The sequence below is a fragment of the Panthera leo genome, chromosome D3 (genome assembly GCF_018350215.1).
Source record: "Panthera leo isolate Ple1 chromosome D3, P.leo_Ple1_pat1.1, whole genome shotgun sequence".
Lineage (NCBI taxonomy): Eukaryota > Metazoa > Chordata > Mammalia > Carnivora > Felidae > Panthera > Panthera leo.
Genome location: NC_056690.1, coordinates 57,873,155 through 57,897,043, shown reverse-complemented (window position 1 = coordinate 57,897,043; position 23,889 = coordinate 57,873,155). Strand labels below are relative to the sequence as shown.

General features: G+C 45.2%; 1 protein-coding gene across 3 annotated transcripts in view; it reads right to left on the bottom strand.

Annotated features, from left to right (window-relative positions):
• FHOD3 (formin homology 2 domain containing 3) overlaps positions 1-23,889 on the bottom strand; it is a 475,942-nt gene that overhangs the window by 133,794 nt on the left and 318,259 nt on the right. For all 3 annotated transcript variants that reach the window (XM_042910026.1, XM_042910027.1, XM_042910028.1), the window contains exon 10: positions 15,371-15,618. In XM_042910026.1, the coding sequence (XP_042765960.1) occupies positions 15,371-15,618 (248 nt within the window). The remainder of the gene's footprint in view (positions 1-15,370; positions 15,619-23,889) is intronic.

Sequence of the window (23,889 nt, the reverse complement as noted above, 5' to 3'; positions counted from 1 at the left end):
GTGTCTTTGAGAAGCACATCCCAAATGTAATCACCATAAGGAAGCCAATGTGTTTCAGAGTTTGTGTGCAGTAATAACTTTCTAACTCATGACTCAGTTTGATTCTAGAATTCTAATGGCCTTTTCACATGCTTTGGACTTGAACCCACCAGAGTCAACTCTTAATATGGCAATAAAGTACACATAATTGACATCTGGAGATAAACCTCAAATCTTATATTTCAGCCAGGGTTTTTCTCAACAACCTCATCTTCTATTTTCTACCCCCTCAAGTCATGCCTCCAAATTACCAAGAGTAACCACATGACCTTGTCTGGGTAGCATTCGCTTTCCACTTCACTGGCCGTCTGCTGGTGAAGATGCCAATGAAGAATGAATTGTACAAAAAGGAGGTAATAAGAAGAGAAAAAAAGAACAGCAAAGGGCCAGAATTACCTACAAAGATTATTGCCAAAGGAACTGGGCACGTGCCACCAGTCCACACGTTACCCTGCATAATCACACAGTTTCCACAATGTTCCGGTTTGGGGCGCAGCCTGGTCCAAGAGGGAGGTCCAGCCCGCAGTGATGACCACTGAGTCTTCCTCTACTGTGGGCCTCAAATTCTCCACGGCAGAAAGAAACCTCAGCCTAGTGATCCTCACCCTTGAGATACATTATTTTAAAATGTTAGTGCTCAGGTCCCACCTTCAGAAATTGTATTCAACTAGTTTGAGGTGTAGCCTGACCATAGGTAATTTTCAGTGCTGCACATGGTTGAGAACCACTGCCTTAGTCCAAGGTACCAATGTTTTTCAGTAGTTCTGCATCAACGGCTACCACCCAGGGTCCCAGGGGCCACTTTTCCTCACCTCCAATCAGATCCCCACCAGGAAGACAAGCATCTCTTCAGATGTGCGTGGCTAAGCTTTACATGCCAAATAACCACCAGACTCTGTGCTTTGGTTTCCAAGATCCTCATGACTTCACCTGTTTTCTCTGCAACCTCATCTCTGTGTCACCTCTCTGTCCCCATCCACACTCTATAATCTTGTCTCCTGAGACTCCTGTTCACTACCCGGGGCCATCAACCTCTTTCCTCACTTTGCCCTGTGAACGTGGCATTCCCTCGGCCCAGTGAGTTCTTCTTAACCTTGAAAATACAGCCTAAATGCCAGAAGAGACATCTTGGATGACCTTCATCCTACTATCCTTCTTTCTAAAGAACCTTTTAAAATTAATATGCAATTACAGGAATATCGGCTTCCTTCAAAAAGTCGAATATTACCGGGGAGCCTGGGTGGCTCAGTCGGTTAAGCCTCCAACTTCAGCTCAGGTCATGATCTCGCAGTTTGCCAGGTTGAGCCCCACATCGGGCTCTGTGCTGACAGCTCAGAGTCTGGAGCCTGCTTCGGATTCTGTGTCTCCCTCTCCCTTTCTGCCTCTCCCCAGCTCATGCTCTCTCTCAAAAATAAACATTTTTTATTTAAAAAAAAAAAGGAGAATATTACTGATAAAAATGAAGTCCCCTTGGATCAGAGATAACCACTGCTACAAATCAGGTGAGAAAATAACCAGGTTAAAAAATTTTTAACATATATTATACTACAATCTTTTTATACAGCAACTGACATAACAAGTGGGTTTGTACTTCTGAGATGGTACATTTCCTGTAACCGCTGGCTGCATCCCATAATCTGTTTAGTCCATGTGGCACTTACCTAGCCGTTTCCCCAGCTCTTTGCCCTTATAACTGCTCTTCCTGTCCATAACCTTGTGTCCTTCTGCAAGTTCTCCTCAAGGGTATATCCCCATACCCCTGAGACCCTCCATCACACAGCCCTGTTTACTTCCTTCAAAAGCCCTCTTCCCAAGCTGCACACATTTACTTGCTGCAATAATTACGCGTGCACCGTCCGAGGCTTCAGAAGGGTCATTTGTACCATTTCGGCTCAGAACCAAGAAGGTGGCAGGCACAAGAACATACGAGCTGAGTGAAGAATGCATCAATATGATTCTTCTTTCCTTTAGCCCATCAACTAGTATTTCTGCCACAAACTCAAGGCAGTAATAGTAATATCATAAAATTTCAATACTAAGAAGTCAGTTAATATAAGGCTACCCTGAAATGACTTGCTCAGTACTGGGGATTTCTCTCCTAGAGGCGTGGTGGCTTGCTCATTTCCTTACAGACATGAGCTATTATGATGTGGACCCAAGTCCCAGCCATTTTTTTTTTCTACAAACACAAAGGTACCTCATCTTGGTTTCATGTTTTTTTCTCCACTTCATGATCAAAATTATTTACCTTTCTATTTGGAAGAGCATTTTACAAAGCTTGTCACAGGTGAAAAAAAAGTTTTTAAGTATCTTCTCAAGTCTAGGAAGTCAGTATTTGTTTCAGTTTGGAGGCTTGGCACGGACAGAGTCACAATACCCTCTGTCCCACTCATACTCTGCCCTGTCCCGAGACCTCTGGGAGACAGATACCTGCACGCAGCAGGCCCTGACCGACCACTTCCCCGTGGGGGCCCATCTCTAGCCATTTTTAGTCTCATGTTTATAAAATCAGAACCACACAGTTGGGGGGGGGGGAAACTCTCAGGAATGGAACTGTTTTTCTGGGGCAATGTGAACACCGTAGTTGAATATTCCTGAAGTGTGATATAATTGTCTCTGAATTCCTGAGTTAATGTGTCTTTGGGAAGCATGCTCTATCACAATCATCAAAAGGCATTTGGGCTGCAGATACCTGTCCCAGATGTGCCCAGGCTTCCTTGAATTCTCCAGGGCACTCTCAGAAGACAAGGCTGGCTTCCCTCTTGGCTAAGCCTCCCTGGGATCCCTCCAAGGAAAGCAGGCTGGAGGGTGGAGTGTGGGGGGTGGGGGGTGGGGGGTGGTGGGGGAGTAAAATTCACTCATTTACTCTTTTTATTTAACACATACTCTAGGGGCGCCTGGGTGGCTCAGGCGGTTGAGCATCCAACTTCAGCTCAGGTCATTATCTCACAGTTTGTGGGTTCGAACCCCGCATCAGGCTCTGTGCTGACAGCTCAGAGCCTGGAGCCTACTTCAGATTCTGTGTCTCCCTCTCTCTCTCTCTCTCTCTCTGCCCCTCCCCCACTCCTGCTCTGTCCCTGTCTCTCAAAAATAAATAAATGTTAAAAAAAATTAACATACTCTATGCGGGGCATTCTCATGCTAAGCACTTTACCTGGCTTACTCCTTGAATTCTCACAGGGGCTTCTGACGTTGGTACTGTTATTGGATGAGGATCTGAGGCACAGAGTGGGTAAGGAGTTTCCCCAGAGTCACACAGCTAGTAAGCCAGGATCTGAACCCAAGCAAGTAGTCCAACTCTAGCATCTAAGCTCCTAACCACTATGCTACTTCTGCTATGATAATTTCTTTGTGGCTTGGGGGTGGGAAGCGTCTTCTAGGTAAGGACAGGAAGAAGTCACTAATCCTTCCTTCTTCCAGATTCTTTCCTGAACATCCACGGTTTTCCTACTGAATTCATGAGCAATGGTGTGCCTACCAGCTCTCAGTCTTGCCCATCTCACCAAGGCCCCTTCCCACCAGGAGGTTCAATGACACCTTGACGTAGGGCACAATGAGACATATTTGGACCATAACTACATGAGACATATTTGGGCCATGACTACAGCCCATGTTAATTTTGGTCAGTTTCTGAGCTGTAAAAATAATCTCACTTAGAAATAAATATTTTTTCAGCATGAATACAATGCTCCTGAGATCATAGTCAGCATGTTGAGCACGTACTGTGAGACAAGAATGACATCAGGCCAGGTCTCTCTTTCCTTGGGCCTTCCCTCTTCAATTTCCAAAGCCTATTCCCAAAAGGCTCTCTTGCAAAACGAGACCAGCCTCACTTCTGGCCACTCTTTCTTTTCTGCCATGTCAGATTTGGCCTCTTCAAGCTACATTTTCAGGGTTTTATCTCCCTGTTCGTTCAACCTTTATCAATGCAGAAATACCACCAAGCTTCTTCCCCAGACTCTTGTCAAGCAGAGGCAATCGCGTTCCTCCTTGCATGACTGGATTCAAACAGCTCCCTCACTAATCATTAGAACACCCCTGCTCCATTTCCAAAGGGATCCTGGGAATTGCACGAGACAGACACTCACTCTTTGGAGGGGCCACCCATACCCACACCTGCATGGACTACTAAGGAAAATCCAGCTCCGCTAGAAAGGGCTTTGAACATTCAGAACATGGATGGGTAGGTGTGCATTATAGGAAACATGGTATATGTGTAGGTCAAGGGGAAGCAGGCTTGACACTGAAAGAAAATTCCCAAAGCAAGTCAGAGATTTAATGAGACACAAGGACCTTTCCTTCTCTTTGAAATGTACTCACTATGGCTCCCACAGTAAAGGCTGTCTCTTCCTGAAACATTGCACCATGGTGGCCCACTCTAGCTTGAAAAATATTCACCCTTGAGAACAACCAATTTCAAGGTTCATTGACTTGAACTTCTTGGCACCAGCACTTCACTAGATGCTGATTCTACACGTTGTTTTCCAGGGCTAGATAACCAGCCACTGCCACGCTCACTTGCTCTTCCCCTGGGTTATGGCGTCTCAGTCCAGACTTCAACTGTCACCTACACGTACTCGAGTTCCAGAAGCGTCTACCCAACTGACTTGTGATGACCCACTGACACACTTAGTGCCCAAAGCTTGCGAAGTGGCCTGACAGCCACCTCATGATGCTGGACCACTGGCTGCCTGGGAATCCCCCACAACCCTTCTTCTCGCCACAAAATGCACTCGCCATCCTGCAAACAACATCCTCCCTGAGTCTCCTCACCTGCTCCTACTTGCCACTCTCCTGGTGACGGCCTGAGCCAGGCCCTCTCCTGACCTGTTGGCATAGCCTCACCCATCTCTCTGTTTGCCATCTTCTCTCTACTCCTCAGAGTGGTCTCACCGGAACACAACCCTGATCGCACATCACTTAAAATTCATCAGTAGCTATGTTCAGTGTTAAAGATAAAATACTGCCAGTTTCTTCAGAACCTAGAAAGATCCCCAAATTCAGTGTGGCAAAGTTCCAAATATATACAGATACTGGTCGAATCACTACGTTGTGCACACAGAAATAATATAATAGAGTATGTCAATTATACTTCAATTTAAAAAAAAAGCAGCAAAGGGGGTATATGTGTGGCTCAGTCCGTTGATCATCTGACTCCTGAGTTTAGCTCAGGTCATGATCTCGTGGTTTGTGGGATTGAGTCCCGCATCAGGCTCTGTGCTGAGCATAGTGCCTGCTTGGGATTCTCTCTCTTCCTGTTTGACCCCTCCCCCAAATAATTTTTTTTTTTTTTAAGTTTAAAAAAGCTGCAAAGTCCAGGGGCACCTGGGTGGCTCAGTCGGTTAAGGGTCTGACTTCAGCTCAGGTTATGATCTCGCAGTCCCTGAGTTCGAGCCCTGCATCGGGCTCTGTACTGACAGCTCAGAGCCTGGATTGTGCTTCGGATTCTGTGTCTCCCTCTCTCTCTGCCCCTCCCCAACTCGCACGCACTCACTCTCTCTCTCTCTCTCTCTCTCTCTCTCTCAAAAGCAAACATACATCAAAAAAAAAAAAAAACTTAAATTTAAAAACCAGCAAACTCCAAATCCCCAAGAAATCTGCAATCTAGTCACAGTGACATTTTGAGAAACCAGAGATCCTGCAGATCCTGCCCCAGAAACCAGAAGGAGCTTTGCAAAGCTGCTTCTTCCTCAGGCCTAAATGATGCTGCCTTTTCCTGTAGTTTCTCCCAGTTTCAAGCTCACGCCCCTTGGCCCCCAGGGCTCTCCCCTCCTACCACCCCTTACTATTCAACACTCAGGAAACCAGAAAGAGCCTTCTGGACACTAAATGGTAAATACTGAATGGCTGGCTGTATTCCAGTCGTACCTACCTCACAAGGTCACATCCCTTTTGTTGGTGAAGCCCGTTTATAACAAATCATTTGCCTCAGATAAATCTTCCTAGGTAGCCACTTGCCGCTCACGGTACCAGTGGTTGTTAACCTGGCTGTTGTGAAATCCTCTAGCATGTTTATGCCAGTGCACAAAATCTTCTCTCCAGCTCACGTCCATATTTATTTAACAATTACCTTCTTTAAAAAGACAACATCCAGGAAAGCTCCAGGGCATGGAGTGACTGTGGTAAAAACACTGAGCTAAGCACACGTTTGTGCTGCTTCTCATTCCTCACCCACCGCCCTAGTAAGGAGGTACTATCATCCTGAGCTTCCAGGGGAGAAGACTGAGGCCAAGCCCAGAGAGGAAGCGTAGTCTGTGGCTGTGAAGACTGAGCGGGTGCTCTCGACCGCCTCAGCCACTGCTCATCTAAACCGCACTTGGCCAAAGCCACCCCCAGGACCCAGGACTGTGCGAGTCACAGAGTTGTAGATGTTGCAGGTTAACACCAATTACACAACACCTACTTGCCTCAAGTGTTTTGTCTGAGGATCATTGCCGTTGCTAACTGTTTCCAAGAAGGAGCTAGGACTACTCTGCTATTTCGGCTACAAACCCTCCAACTAACTGGCCAAAGAACTCTGTGACCTCTGGCAATGAAGTCCTGTGGACAAGGCGTGAGACAGACCACAGAGCAACACGCTGCCCTAAACTCAGCATCCAAACACGCCTCTTCCCGTCGAAATCTCAGAAGATGAGCTCACCCACCCTGCATGTTTCCATAATTAGGCTCCCCCTTTGCTCACTGGTTCCTGTGGCTGATGGACAGGCGCCAATACCCCTTCCTACTTCTGCAGGAAAACAGAAAACAACTCCTGCTCCAATTGCCTCCCTCCAGTTCCCACTCTGAGGCCCAGCCTCAAGACTTGGCTCTCCTCTTCCCACCACCCACTGGGCCACTAACAGGGCCTCACATCAGGCATGAGCCCCAAAAAGGTGAGGACAGCCTCGTCTCCGATAGTTGTTAACTCTGGCTTCCTCTCAACCAGATGACCTCTATCACCAAGATAACGGCTGCTTAGTTACACGATTAACAAGGAAGGCTTGTTCCATGGTTGTAGTTATTGCTCTGAACGTTTCAGAACTCTTTAGGAACTGTCTTGTCTTCAGTGCCAATTTTTGAGAAAAACAAGCCAATCAGTATGATTATCTCAGGATCACAATCTAACAGTGACTGTAAACAATACAGCTCATTAGGACTACCAAGTCACAGTAAATATTTGCTCTGCATGATTTTCTGTCTTTTCAACAAATCCGATCCATCCTCGAGAGAGGAAAAACTTGTTACTACTGAACCCATTCTGTAGGTTCAGAGACTAGTTCCAGGGGTGTTTGGTTCTGAATGCACACCCCGGACGAGGAATGAATGGGTTCAAACCCAGCTGTGCCGCTTGCCACCCGTGAGATCGGGGGCAAGCTCTTGAACCTCTCTCTGCCTCAGTTTCCCAGCCTGTAAAATGGGGAGGAGTCTTCTACTTTCTTCATGCCATTTACAACACATGTAATTTTGCTTAGCACAACAGCCAGCACCAAGTAAGTGCTCCATAGCACTAGCTCTGGCTATCACTACTTACCTCCTAGAGAGTGAAGAAGCAGCACAGCAGCCTCCCAGCACAACACAGAGGCTCGTTAGGAAGAGGATACACTTCCCCGAATAAACACGACACCGAAAAGATGCACAGGCAAATACCAACACGTGGCATACCCTAGCAATATACCTTAGGCGTCCACCCAAAGGCATCATAAAAGGTATTTAATAGACAAGGAAAAATATTTATGACACAGTTGTCAAAAGTTAATGCCTAGAATGTATCAAGAGTACTTACATTCTACCTGCTTTTGTATCTGAAAATTCCCGTACTGAAATATGAAATACTGACATAGAGTAGCTGTTCATCAATCAAAATGGACAAACCATTCAGGAGACAAATAAGCCAAAGATACAAACAGGCCATTCTCAGAAAAGCAAAGTTCAACAGCCAATGAAGCAATTAAAGGTGAACAACTTCAATAGTAATTAAAAAAAAAAAATGCAAGGTGAAATGCTGAGGCACATTTCACTTTTCAGAAATACTAATTTCTGAGAAACTCCTAACATCCAGGGCTGGTGACAATATGAGAAAATGGTCAATCATATGCTGAGGGTGGGACAACAAAGTAGTAGATAAAGGCCAATACGGTGGTATCATTATTTAGAACGTAAGAGTCCTTTGATCTAGAATCTCACTCCTAAGAATCTCTCCTAAGAGAATGCTAACATATGTGTACTAACACGTTTGTATATGCTCATTCCAGAAAGTTTAGTACTAGAAAAAAACTTCAATCAAACCATGGCAAAATGCATGAAGGCGTCCTGTTTTTACAGTATGTCCATATAACGGAACACTAAGCCACGATTTTTAAAAATGTATGAACATGAAAATCTGGAAGTAGTAACACATAGAGATGGCAATGTGTACTTGATAGTTGCTTACTAATTGCCAAGTCTCAAGGATGTTTTTTTCTTTCTACAGAATCACAGGAAAAAACAAACGTATTTTACAAAAATGGGGAAGGACAGGGACTCTGGAGGCAGACCACCTGAACTCGAAAACCAGCTCCACTATGTATTAGCTGTGGGCTCTGGACAGTCCTTTCAACACCCTGTGCCTCAGTTTCTCCTCCTTCCACATGGAGATAGTAACCACACGTAACTCACGGGGCAACCTAGTGGACCTGGTACACTGGAGCTCTTCGCATAATGCCTGGCAGATAATGAGGTGAAGCCACTGTTGCAGCTACTGCTAGTGTTATTGTCACCTTTGCACTACATAGTCTAAATACTTCTGTTTTGGGGGCACCTGGGTGGCTCAGTCGGTTAAGCGTCTGACTTCGGCTCAGGTCGTGATCTCGCGGTTCGGGAGTTCAAGCCCCGCGTCAGGCTCTGTGCTGACAGCTTGGAGCCTGGAGCCTGCTTCAGATTCTGTGTCTCCCTCTCTCTCTGGCCCTTGCCCTCTCGAGCTCTGTCTCTCTCTCTCAAAAATAAATAAACATTTAAAAAGTTAAAGAAAAATAAATACTTCCGTTGTATATGCATAGTTGGTACCACACATTTACATCCTATACCTTTTTTTTCGAGAGAGACCGCGCGCGCACGTGAGCACTCTTGAGCAGAGGAGGGACAGGGGAAGAGGAAGAGAATCTTAGGCAGGCTGCACGCCCAGGGCTGAGCCAGATGCAGGGCTTGATCTCACGACGCCAGGATCACGTCATGAGCTGAAATCAAGAGTTGGATGTTTAACCGACTGAGCCACCCAGGAGCCCCACCCTGTATCATTTTCATTTGGAAACACAGAGTTGCTCAGTATTGGCTGCCCCTTATGTGCCTGAGGTCATATCTAAATGGACACACAGCTATTAGTGGCAGAACAAAGCAGCCTCTTCCATGCTTCAGTAACTCCATCCTAGGTCCCCTGCTGCAGCGATTCCAAATGTCATGCTGGGGAGGACTGTGCAGACTGGGTGCTTGTGTACTCTTTAGGAGCCACAGCCTATCCTCCACCAGCAGGTGCAGACTGAGCTTCTGATGCTGGGGTCTGCACTCTGTCCCCACACGATACCCCAGCCTGACTCCTCTTCCCTGAAGCACAAGTGGACTGACTAGCTCCCGGGCAGCCCCTGTGGCCTGTAGCCCACCTGGGCATGGGCCCTCCTGGTTTCCCCTTCTCTGGGATTAGCTGGAGCCAGGCTATACCAATGCCTCTGCCATTTGCCGGTCTGTCTACAGGGCGGACTGTGTCCAGTCCCTCCCGGCAGCAAGCTCAAGGCCTGGCCACAGTCTGTTTACTTCCTTATTGCTTTCAACGTATTAGAATGAGTGCTTTTGTGCAACACACATTAAGCCTTTAAAATGTTTATCTCTTATCTAACTTACATGACAAAACAGCAATTCTTGAATTTAACTTTTTTACTTCCTGACCACCTGCTGAGAACACCACCAGCCAAGAGGAAAGCGTCCATTGCTCCTTCTCAGCCCTGAGTCCTCAACTCCACTTGAGCATCTGTCAGCCCTGGGTAGACAGAGGGTCTCTAGAGAGCTGGTCCCATGTTCCTATTCTTCCGAATAGATCCCTGAGCCTGGCTGAAGAATGGCACACCTTCTGTGATATGACCATTGTTCTGTCTTGCCGCTTTGTTGTATGGCTGGTGTCACGTTCCATCATGTCAATTTTGGGGAATGTGATACATGTGAAGCTGATTGGAGTTGGGTTCACTGGGCATGTGGGTTCCTGAGAAGATCATGAGATCTAGTCAAACCTCCGGTCCCCCCCAAAGAGGGTCCAGCATAGTCCCTAAGAATTTGAAATGTAAAACTTTGCCAAATGAGTTAAGACAAAAACAAACAAAAAAGGGACTCTACTTTCTAGCTGGTAGCCCAGAAATTTGAGAATTATCTTCTTCGAAAAAAAAAAAAAGGCAACTTCGACTCATGCACATGAACATTTGAAGGCAGACCCACAGAGTTCCATGTGCCTCTAAGAAAAACACTCCCTTTCCAACAAAGTACTTCCTACCTCAGAATCACCCCTAGAAAGAATTGAAAATTGTAGCCAATTACATGCTGTCCTTTAAGGTGGGGTTTCTCAGATTCAGCACCACTGATGTTTTAGAACAGGTATTTCTCGGTTGGAGAGGGCTGTCGTGAGCATTGTGGAATGTTCAGCAGCAGCCCTGGACTCTACCCATCAGGTGCCATTTGCATTCTGCACCCCAATTATGGCAACCAAACATGTGTCCAGACATTGCCAAGTGTCCTGAGGGACAAAACCGCCTCCGGCTGAGAACCATGACCTTATGGGAGCACTGGAACTGATTCCAGGATGCTCCCACCTCTCAGAGTAGCCCAACCTTTCCTGAACTCATTGCCATATCCCCTTCTCCCCACTGGCTTTGTGTGCCTCCTAATCTAACTCATCTCCTGCCTTTTCCAACCCCTTCAACCTTCTGCTGTGCCCTGGAATTTACGAGTAGCTCTCAGCAAGATCCCCTATAGTCTCAACCTCTTCATGGAATATTCCTTGCTCCTACCCTAAACTTAGGACACCGTTCCCCACAGCCTTCTCATATCGTATGATGGGCTCTTCTCTCTTACCCCACATACTCCTCTTTGCCAATTCCAGATCATTTCCCTCCCAACCTCCCTCTAGAAACCCAGCCCCTTAGAACAGGAGCTGGCAAACTATAGCCTGTGGGTCAAATCTGGCTTACCGCTTGTTTTTATATAGTCTGTCAGCTACGAACGGTTTTCAAATTTTAAATGGTTGAAAAGCAAACCAGAAGAATATTTCATGACATGTAAAATTCAAATCTCAATGTCCATACACAAGTAAACGCATTTGCTTACCTATTGTCACGGCCGCTCTTGTATTACACAAAGGCGGAATGTAGTCGAACGGTTGCAACAGAGACTGTCTGACCTGCAAAGCTTAACATACGTACCACCTGGCCCCTGACAGAGAAAGTTTCCAACCCCTTCCTTTGAGGCACGCGGCAGCGGTCTGTACCATCCGCTCCCAACCAGTTGTCACCATCTACTACCCGCCAGGTCACTCTTCCATGTGTATTAAAATATACACAGGACTGAAGGCTGGATGGCACAACTGCTAACATTAGTGGCTGAAGTTCAAAATTACCTCTACAGGTTGGAATGTTGTGTGGAAATTGACAGGGCGAAAATTTTCATATATTAAGTCCCATGCGATGTTCATTATCAGAAAGACTGGCATACAGAGCAGGAAGAAGATCTGCTATGTTTTGACAGAGGAGAAAACCACGATGAACAGGGAAACATTATGGGGAAATTTTATCCCTGTGAGAGAATGCTAAGCAGCAATAGAGCTATAAGATTATGGAACGCACTTAGGTCAGAAGACCTTCCTTAAAGAGGGAAAAATTCAGGACTAGAGTGAGGTGCCCCAGAAAGGAGAGTGTTTGTGAGTGGAAGTTCACAGAATGGTCTCCTGCTCTAGGCTTTAAGACTTTTTCTCCTAAGATTATATCCTGTTACAATTTAAACCAGAAACACTGATCCTTCTGCTGATTTGAGGCTAAAAGTAATTTTTTCTTGGTAAAAAATGACAGCACCACCATTTTTATTCCTTCCAGTGCAAAGATGGAAATACAAAGATGAAATTTATAATTTAAGTGCAGGGGCGCCTGGGTAGCTCAGTCAGTTGACCATCTGACTTTGGCTCAGGTCATGATCTTGCTCATGGGTTTGAGCCCTGTGTCAGGTTCTGTGCTGATGGCTCAGAGCCTAGAGCCTGCTTCGGATTCTGTGTCTCCCTCTCTCTTTGCGCCTCCCCTGTTCAGACTCTGTCTCTCTCTCTCTCAAAATAAACATTAAAAAAATTTAAAAAAAAATAAAATTTAAGTGCAAAGATAAAACTCATTATGGCACACACAGTCACAAAAGATACTTTTAGGTGACAGATGACCAATACTCATACTTGATTTGGTAAATGCTCAGTGTAGAAGAGTAGGTTTCTTAAGAAACCAAAACAACCCAAAATGTGTTTGGAGTCTCAGTCTTTACTGGAACTAAAACACATGGCCCAGTAGGCTTAAGTCTTAAGGAGACTGAGATTTTTCTGCTTTTCAACTCTTTGAATTTTTATATTTACATCAAAAAAACACACCTACATGGTATGTAAATAAAGTTCCTGCTCCAAAAAGTCAGAAGCGCTAATCTCACTCAGTGACTATGTTTGGGAACGGTGGATTAGGAAGTGGTCCTGTGTGATCTGGACATTGAAAGGCAAGGGCCAAAGACTTGTGTTTAACCCACAGCTCAGCCCCTTAGTCCTGGGATCATCACAAGTCACTGACCCCCAGTTTTCTCACTTGTAAAAAGAGGATGAAGACGCTTGTCCTGCTAGATCCTACAGAGAAATTCAGATGATGTACAAGGACCACCTGAGTGGAGAGGCACCATATGCATTTTAGGGCACCATGAATCTCTAACCTCTAACGCGTTCCTATCTTCTTTTCAAAAGTACTGGCATTAGTTGCATCAGAATTATAAAATCCAGCCTAAAATTCCTATGTGGCATATGCAAGGCATGTTGCTACAAGTTAGAAGTAGGGCCAGAATGCTCACACAGATGAAGAGCAATCAAAATCAAGCAAGGCCTATGGGCACAATGAACTACTTGATTCTAAGATACTGTTTTGAGGCTCAGATATTGAGCAGGTGACTAAGCTATGCATGCAGGGCTTATTTCCCATTTGGCTTCTCGTCACCCTTTCCCCCTCTATTCCACTCCCACCTCTGCCAAAACTCTACTGTTGTTTGGGGACCACAGGGCAAAACCCCTCCAATAGACTTCATGGATGAAGCCACTTCATAATCAATCTGTAAAATGTTATCTGTCTTTCTAAGTGGGGAAGTGTATTCTTCTCAAATAAATGCACTAAATTTCCATCAAAGTACTAATGTCAGTAAAATGAAAAATCAGTCCTATTTGAAAAGAATGAGACAGGAAGCATGCATGGCTGCATGTGTGACCTCGCATTCGAGATCCCTCCAAGCCCTGCACCTCAAAACCGTGTGCCCATGGTGGCTCACTGCACCTCTGTCGTCCTTGCCAATCTGTCACAAGGCATGGCCATCTGAACTCACAACATGGGGATGGGGATCTTTGAAAAGTATAATAGCAAGAAACAGACCAGGAACATACAGGACACAAGTTGAACAGAACAAGAGAATGCCAAGGGCTGCTGACGGGGACTTCAAATAACTGTCCCCGGCATCTGTGGTGGTTTTACATAGAGATTTTTAATCTACTGTATACAGTTTTCTCCATGTTAATTTCTGAAGCCATTAGCTAGGAGCAGAGCTGGAGAGAACTTTAAGTGCCCTTTGAGCACTGCCTAAGTTTCTTGAAGATCTTAGACTACAAGGTGTGATGTTTATGGTGGATGTTCTCATTCCTCAATTTGTTTAGAAGTTTTAGTCTTTTTTTTTTTTTTTTTCACTTGACAGAGCTTGCTGTACACAGATTCTCAGAAACAGAAAAATCTGTAGATGGGCAATTATGTGGTAGAGAAGGGTGTCAACACAGACTGTGGCTCACACATCACTCCCACTCCATCTGTGACAGGAGGCACCCAAAGGCATGGCTCGTTAAGTGATTCCATGAGTACCAGACTGCTTGGGGCATCTGTCAAGGTGGGTGTTCCCTTAGGGATGAAAGGAAGGGACATATCTTGATCACTCTCTTTCTTAAGGTCATCCAACTGATTCTGAGTTATTTTCTTCTTCACCAGGCAGCCTCGTGACCCGCACTTGGCTCCCAGGTGGATCTCCACGATGGCAGAAAATGCTGCGGTCAAATGAGGTGAGCAGGGCTTCTGCACGCCAGCAGCAGGAGGTGATGCGCTGGCAAACCAGTGTCCCAGTCAGTCCAGGTGGACCTGGCTGGCATGGACTGGTCCACAGAGCTCCATCATCCTAATGAACTGACAGCATTCACTTGGGAAGACAGAAGTGGACCCAGACTCCAGAACAGCATGGCCATCCTTTTGCTGCACACTTGTTCTACAGAACCATTTCTAAGTTCCTATAGGTTGTGTCAAAAAGTCTTCCTTTGTATATCTGTATATAGTTTCTTATGAGATTGTCAACCTTTGTATTTCTTCCTATCTGCCAATCTCCTTCTTAGTTTCTCCCAGCCCAAATGTGAGGTTCGTAAGGACAGAGATCATACCTTATATCTTCACGGCATCAGAAAGTCCTGGCCTATAACACATTCTCAATGAAAATGTTCGCTAAAACAAACACTGAAAAAGTGATGGCGATAGTATTTACTGGAATTTACATATACTTATATATATATCATATACTCATATATAAAATGTATTTAACATAATATATATTTACATATATTTATATTCATATATTTAATTCATACAGGTTTCTTCTACTTAACTAAAATCAGCCTCCACCATGTACTGCCACAGTATCTCAAGACTCTTACAATCTTACATTTATGTGAGGGCACACCATTTACTTCCAGGTAAAGTTTTGGGGTTTGGATTCTTTTCTATTTGATAAAGCACAGCTTTTCAGACATTACGGAGATACGGATATAAAAACACAAATGGGTGAAGAAGAGCTCGTGGGGTTAACAAGATCACATCTATGTGGGTCACCAGGGCCACCTTGTCCCGGGGTGCTCCAAAGGACTTCGGGGTGGTGTTTCAAGGGTAGAGAAGAGGCAGGGAGTAAGTCAGGAGGGGTTAGGAGGCCAGCGGGGAGGCGGTGGTAGTGGGTGCCTGTGGGGATGGGACCCCTCCCACCTTTTCGGGATCCTTGTGCCCGCCCCCCTCCGCTCCACGGCTGGGTTAATGCTTACTTTTCACAGTGCTCTCGAACTTGACCGGGCTTGAAGCCAGGAGCCGACTGGGAGCTGGGACTGGTGGGGGCCGACACAGGACTCCTGATGCTTTGCACCGAGTGCCTGCGGCTCCGCCTGCGGTCCAGGCCCCGCTGCTCGCCCTCTCCGCTGCCGCCTCCAGAGCACACGCTGGCCCTCCTCCGGTCCCGGCGCCCGCTGGGGGGCGGCTCTGCGGTCTCATCGCCATCCTCGTGCCGCAGTGCCACCTGAAAAAGCAGACAGCGCCCGGTGCAAGGTCAGACTTGACATCCTCTCCCAGGCCTTAGGTGTGACTTTGCATTCCACGCTCCCCTTAATGAGCATTTAACACTGTCATTCCATCCTGCTAACTCAGCTTCTCTGCAAGATCGTCACATCCGCACGCGTGCCAGAGCGCAGTCCGCGAACTTAAAGGTGCTTGCCACCGTGTATTTTCCCAAATGGGTATGAAAAAGCCAACAGAGATCATGAGTAGGTCCGAGAAATATTTCGTAATTAGACAGGATCTTTACCCTGGAGCCCAGCACTGTCATTTCCGGGGCCGCGTCTCTCCTGGACCCCCCTCGGCTCTGTTCTGGTCCAGGAGGTGAGGTCGGTCCTGAAGCCCAGCGGCGGGGAGCCCTGAAGTTCCTGATCATTCCTGAGCTTGCTTCCCAACGAGGGTGCTCAGAAGAGCACAGCAAGGATTCTGCCCAGAGGCAAGAGCCACAAGGCGCCTGGTGAGCGGATCTGGCCTCACCCACGGATCCGTTGCAGAGGCCTATTCGGCAGCACGTACGGCCTGATGTCAGCACCTCTGCTGGGCACTGCTATCAGGCTACCCTCCCATCCCCGGCCGGGGTTGGGGGAGGAGCCCTGAGTTACATTAGAGAGCCTGCATATGCTAGTCACGAAAATATATACCCAAAATAGACTTCACCTCTAGATTAGTTTTTTTTTTTTATCTCCTCTTAAAAGTAATGCATATTTGTGCAGAAGAATAATTGCCTTACACTTTGCCACCGTGGATTTCCCATGGAAACCTGAGCCAACTGGCAGCATGCCTCCATACAGCTATCCTCCTCCAAAGGGTATTTTACTCCTGCTCCTAGTTGGCGCCCTCTCAGGAGGCCCTGCTCTGCCATCTCCTAATCTCGCTTTGTCCTGGATCCTGCTCCATGGCTGCCTCATTTTAGGTTAACACCATCTGCCTATGTGTTTGCTTGCCTCCCTGCTTCTCCATGCCTGTCCTTCCCAGCCAAGGGCTACACTCACCTGTATCTCCAGCTTCTGTAAGGGGTGTGTGCATGCGCGTGTGTGTGCACGCGCCCGCCCTCTCTAAAACTAGACAGTAGGAAAAGCACAGGTTGTCCTTAACTAGATCTGTGCACACTGGCTGTGTGGCTCACGAGCCAGCTATGACCTGTAGCTAATTATTTGCCTTCTCTCTAGCTCACCGTATGAGGATAACAGTATGGCATTCGTGGGACTGTGGTAAGAATAACTTATGTAAAGATGATCTATGTGACTGGTACTCAATAAATACCCCCAGTAAACATGCCCACCTATTCCTCCCTCTCACAGATATGGCACGCCCGCGCCAGCCCTGGCCAAGTCCAGCAGCCTCTCTGACCTGGCAACCAAGGAACTACACAGTCCTACGTCCCCAAAGGTGCCAATTCTCCAGCCACATAGGTGCTCTTGGTCACATTTTACAACTCAGACCTGACGGGTGAGAGAACGGAGAATATAAAGACCCAGATGGCTAATCGTGCAATACGGCTCTAACATCACCTATCTATAGAAAACCGACCTATTGCGAAATCAGTGGTGCCCCGTGTCCAAAGTGTTCACACCTGTGCTCATCTAGCAAGGTGAGCTTGGCTGTGTCAAGACCAGGTGGGCCACTCTCGTCCCAGTTCACAGGGATGAACACCTAGGCCACGCGGCCTGTTTCACAGGGGTGCACCCACCATCCACATGCCCCAGGTCCAGTTTCCTCTGGCTCCGGCTTTTGCGTGAGATCGATTTTGTGAAACCTCTTCTATCTTCGTGCCAGATACATTTTATAACAAGCTCACACAGAGGAGGACAATTTGATAATATTGTGACTATTTGTTCTCCCAGAATTTACTAGTCAGACATAATGTTGGGAGGTTTGACGTAATAATTGATAAGAGTTCAGAAAAAGCCCTGTTATAAAATGTCATTGGAAAATCTGTTTCCTAGGGGTCTCCTCTCCAATACAACTGCAAGAACTAAGAATGAAGTTATACGTTGGGTTAATCACATTTACCATCTCAACATTAACACTTTATACTGCATTCTCTGGGCAAGTTTGAGAATGATTGTACACCTGATGAAGGACAGTCTTTTTAAATATTTCTAGCCAATCGTTTTTTCTTCGCTTTTAGATGTAAAAATTCTAGACCATTTGAACTTATTCTGACCCGAAGTATTGATTCTGCTTATTATTAAGCACACATTTGGAATGATAAGATTAGGGGCTAAAGTAGAGTTCAGATATTTCTAATTCCTTGTCTAACCTCAGAGATCCAGGGATCAAATAGTGTTCCTTTCTGACAGGCACACTCTGTGTGCACAAAGTGAAATCTACTTTAACTGCCTTTTGTCAGAGAAGATGGAGACAATCAAAACATTTAAATGGAAAGAAAAATCTGGAAAAATTATCAAAGCAACCCCATAAGAGAAATTTTAATGGGGGCTTTCTAAAGTTCAGATCCTCAGCAAAACATTCATCTCTTAAACAAAAAAAAACGAGAGGGGTGCGCAGAAGGGGTAAATGGGGCACCGGATCCAAGTAGATTCAATGACAACCTTGCGCTTCACAGTGAGCAACAAGGGAACTTGAAATCTGGGGCTGGTGTTCACTCATGATTTTGTTTTTATAACAAGAATTATAGAATCACCGGTATCTCCCGAAGACAGGAAGAAAGGCTTTACTTTCACACGCAGGGCTAGAGCGGCAGTGCCCAGGTCCTTAGATTCTAGGGAACACAACAAATTAGAGTCAAGAACATGCAGAACTAGCAAAGATCTGGAGAGAACAGCACTTACCATCACTCTTACTCTGAATCTGTGGTGTCAGATCTGAGTAACTACATGTGCAAGGAGTGTCCCCACCAAACACGAGATGAGATCAATAATGTCCCAAAGAATCTCTAGTCTCTCCCTAATAATGCAGTGTTTCACTTGCTGGGCCCCTCAGCAAGTGCTATTTCTTTCTTTTTTTTTTTAATGTTTATTTATTAAACATTAAAGAGAGAGCGCAAGCAAGCACGAGCAGGAGTGGGGGGAGGGGTAGACAGAGAGGGGGACAGAGGTTCCCAAGCAGGCTCTGTGCTGACAACAGAGAGGCCAATGTGAGGCTCGAACTCACTAACCGTGAGATCATGACATGAGCCCCAGTCGGACACTTCACTGACTGAGCCACCCAAATGCCCTGTAACTCTTTTAATTAAATGTAGAACACTACTCATAAAGTAAAACCCACATGAGGAGCAGTTTCCAAATCCAGCACTGACTGCTTACATAGTCTACCCTACTTTACTAGGAAAGCAATTAGAAGCAACTTAGGTTGGCATCTGTGACAACTTCCATCAGTCGTCTCAACGACTGTGAATGATCTGAATACTCTTTAAGTTTTTACTAGGGACATTTTCAAACATACATACAGTGTGAAAGAGAGTACAAAGACTGTGATGTGTTTATCACCCATGACCGTTCAACAAGTATCAACCCTGTCCAACCTTGTGTTACTTACGCCCCACTCCCTGCCCCAACCCCAGACTTTGAGGTAAATCCCAGATCACATCATTTCATCTGTAAACATTTTAGTAAATATCCCTAAAAGATAAGGATTTTTAAAACCCATAACCACCATATTACCGTTCCACTTAAAATAATTTTGTTTATTAACTTGTTTTATTTTTCATTTTTTTAAATTTACATCCAAATTAGTTAGCCTATAGTGCAACAATGATTTCAGGAGTAGATTCCTTCCACTTAAAATAATTTCTTAGTATCATCAAATATCCACTAACGTGAACACTCTTGATAGAGGTCAAAAGCTATTACATTTCTGGGGCACCTGGATGGCTCAGTTGCTTAAACGTCTGACTTTGACTCCAGTCATGATCTCCTGGTTCATGAGTTCAAGCCCTGTACCGGGCTCTATGGTGACAACTCAGAGCCTAAAGCCTGCTTTGGATTCTGTGTCTCCCTCTCTCTCTGCCCCTCCCCTGCTTATGCTGTCTCTCTCTCAAAAATAAACAAACACTAAGGAAAATTTTTAAAAACTACTCTTTGAGTTTATATTATATTACTACTCACATCATGACAGGCAACCATTGTTACATAATAGACACAATCTTGTTCCATATTGCTATCTCACACCTTCTTTGTAATCCTACACATATACATCCGTACCCATACATCCTGGTTCAGCTTTTAGGTGAAGTGATACCGATGCCAGTAGCATTTCAAGAAGGAACTACGCTAATGACAGCTTGTAGAATATTGTCACGGTGCTGGACTCCCAGAGAACCACACCTGCCTGTCTCCTCACTCTGGTGTAGCCCCCTCCTACACTGAGTCCATTTTCTATGGGACTTGCTTTGGTCAATGGGGTATCAGCCAACATGATACAAACAAGGCCTGAGAAGTGTTTGCACATGGGGACTTGCCCTTCTGAAATGCTGCTACCATGTAAAGAAGTGCAGGCTAGCCTGCTGAAGACACACAGCCTAGCCAAGAGCCAGCACCAGATGCCAAAGCAAGTGAATGAGGCCATCTTAGACCATCTCTCTGCCCCTTCCCTGCTCACATGTGCACATGCGCTCTCTCTCAATGAGTCAATAGCCAGACTCACAGATACATAATACAAGTTCTCAAACAAAGGAGCTTCTGTCTTCATGGAACTTGGTGGTATTTGGGAGCATTCTACTTCCCCAAGAGTGGAAACTCTCCAAAAGGGATCAAAAATCTGTCCTCTTGGGTTTTTATGGTGGCTTAATGGTGGAGTCATGATTGACTAAGTCACTGGCCACTGACTGATTCAGCCTGCCCCCATCCAGAAGTGCTTTCCAAAAGTCAGCTCACCAACATGACAAAAGACACCTTTATCACCCTCAACACTTAGGCAATTTCCAGGGTTTTGGGAGCTGTGAGCCAGAAACGAGAATAATGACCAAATACATATTTCTTATAGTAAATCACAATATCACACTCTCATCCCCAAAGCCTTCAGCCTTAATATACTTTTCCATTACTAGGACCACATTTTCAGAGTCAAAAGTTAGAACATATAATCTGACAAAAGATTTTATATCTTGATTTGTGAATTTATATATTTGAAAACTCATATAAAGCTATAAAAATTAAAATGAATTTAATTAAGCAGGGATTAAATCACCTTTCTGAAATGGAATTAAATTACATGGAATTGGGCCTGTCCCCAGAAAGTCCAGGACATGTGGTCACCAGACATCCTCCACTGTTAAGAAGAATTCTAGAAGCCCAACCAAGTTCTCTCAATTACTTGAAAACGTTCATAGCTTTTGTGAGGAAAAGACTGGCTCTGCTTATAGGTCTCTTTGCTGCTCCTGAATATAATGAACTTGGTTGTCCTGTAACAGTAACTATTGTTCAAAACATTAACTTTCAGAAAGGAATAAAAACCCTGTGACTCTGCCTGCTATCTCAAGCACTGAGTTGTCACCTTGAGTTATTACTCAGGGCATCTTCCCTTTAAGGTAGCTGCACTCTGATTAAATCATGTCTTTCCTTCAACCCAGCATCTGGCAAATACAGTCATAAAACAAGTGAGATTTAAGAGAGACCTTCATTCAAGCCCTTACTGAACTACTCTGAGCAGGCATACCGATAAACCCTGGGGCCAAAGAGGGAAATGAGACATGACTCAGAGTAGCAACTCAGAGGCAGACTGACAGGCAAGTATGTCCTGAGGACTGCTCAGTTCGAGGTATAGTCATAGCGAGTTCCCTTTCGTAAGTTGTGAACAAAGAGGAAGGGACAAGTGTAGGAACTCTTTTGATCTTGCCATGAAGGCCTGGTGGACAAGGGGACGTCTAAGGTGACTCCTATAGGAGTAGGAATTTGCCAACTATGAGAACAGGAAGGAAGAACACTCTAGGCAAAGAAAAGAGAATAAAGGAAAGCCCACCCATCCCACCCCACAGCACTGGTACAAAGACCTGTCTTTCATGTTCAAGAGCCAGAAGAAGTTGAGTATGGCTGAAACTTCAGAGACATCATAGGAGCGGCCGGAGACAAGGCCACAGGGGCATAAAGGCCACACACTGTGTAGTAGACCCCTGTATCGACTCAAGCTGTGTGGGCTTCATCCTGTTGGCCACAGAAAAGGTTTTTCATTTATTCATTCACTCATTTGCTTGCTCACATTTGTTCTTGTAAACAGAGAAATGGCCTAATAGTCAGATCTGACTTTCAGAAGGATCCTTTTTTTCAGTTGCTGGGAGTTAGGAAGGGAGAGAAAGTAGAGAAACCCCCAGGGGAGGCAGCCCCTGCAGGATGTCAGCCTCTCGTGGCTCAGCTCATGTTGCTCTCCCAGCCCCTACCCCTCCAGTCACACCAACCTCTTTTCAACCCTTCACACCTGCCAAGCCAGAGCTCCTCCACTGCTTTGCCCTCCATCACTGTCTTTAGGCCATCTTCTCAGAAGGGTCTTCCCTACTCTTGCCTCACTTTCTCACCTCTACCTCATCCTGTCTCTCTTCATAGACATGTTTGGAGGCTCATATTCTCTGCTTGTTCATGTAATTGGTTACTGTCTGCATCCCATCAGAGTGTGCGCTCCCTGAGGGCAATGACCTTGTCTGTCTAGTTCACTGCTATGTCCTGGGGCCTAGAATAAGTGCCCGGAACATAGCAGCGCTCAATAAAGTTGTGCTGAATAAACAAATTCACAGAGGAACAAATGAATGAGAAGATATTACAATAATCCAGGTAAGAAACAATGGGGCCAGAGCTGTGAAATAAACAAAGTGAGGTTTTCAGAAATCAGATTTCTAAGTGGGGGGCAGAGGAAAAGAAAAAGGAGTCCAAGATAGCTCCAGGTTTGTAACATGGGAGACTCCACTGCTTGTCGAGGTGGAGAAATGAAATGCTTACATGTCATGTGCAGCTCCCAAGTAGCCATGCCCAACACAGAACTTCCCTGGCAGCGTCCGTATCCCTCAGCACCACTATACTGAGCTGCTGGGGGCAATCAGCTACTTGCTTGTCTTATACCATACATTTAAAGTTCCTTGGGCAGGGACTTCTCTCTGTATTTTTAGCCCCAGCAAATTATGTGACATATAATAGGCTTCCATGAATGAATGTAACACAAGAAGAGAAGCAGGCAGAGGGGCAGGGAGCCAGGAGCCTTGGAAAAAGCTCAAGGTCAAATATCAGCCACAAAAGCTCAAAAGCTGTGGAACTCATTAGGTAAATAAGAACAGGCCACATAGACTGAGAGTGGAGGCCGGATAAGGGAAGCCCAACACTGAAAAGAAGGTCAGAGAAGAAAGATTCAGGGGAGGACACTGAGGAGGAATGATTAGAGAGATATTCTGGAGGCGTCTGTACACACAGCCACCAGAAATACAGAAACAACACATAGGAGTAGTCTCATGAACATTAGCATCATCCTTTCAAAATGCTAGCCAGTGATATCCAAACTGATAAAAGATGGCATACAAAAAAAGAGAGGGAGAGAAGAGATAGAGGGAAGATGAGGGGAAGCCAATCTTATGCTTAAGAATACTTGTGTATACATCCGAAATAAGTCAGTAACAAACAATTTCCACAGCGCATTTTAAAAAAGGATACATAATGACCAAGTGGGTTATAGACCAGGAGCACAAGGATGGTTTACAAAAGTAAAGAAATGAATTAAATAACCAACTCAAAAAAACTAGAAAAATATACCAACAAAGTAAACTGAAAGAAAGTTAATGAAGAAAGTTATAAAGATAAAAAAGAGGAAGTAACACTTCCAAACTCATTTTACAAGGCCAGGATTATCCTGTTACCAAAACCAGATAAAGACACCCCCCCCCACCCCCCCCCCCCCACACACATTACAGGCTAATATCCCCAATGAACACTGTTGTAGAAATCCTCAATAAGATATTAGCAAACCAAATTCAGTAATGCATTAAAAGGATCATATACCATCATCAAGTGGGATTTACTCCAGGGACTCAAGGATAGTTCAACATCCATAAATCAATCAACATGATATACCATATTAACAAAGTATAAAAATCATATCACCATCTCAATAGGTGCAGTAAAACATCTGACAAAATTCAACATCCATTTATGATGAAAACTTTCAAAAAAAAGTGAGGATAGAAGAAAATACTTCAAAAAGAAAAAAACAGAGGGAAATACCTCAATATAATAAAGGCCATATAAGAAAACCCCATCATACTCAATAGTGAGAAGCTGAAAGCTTTTCCTCTAAGATC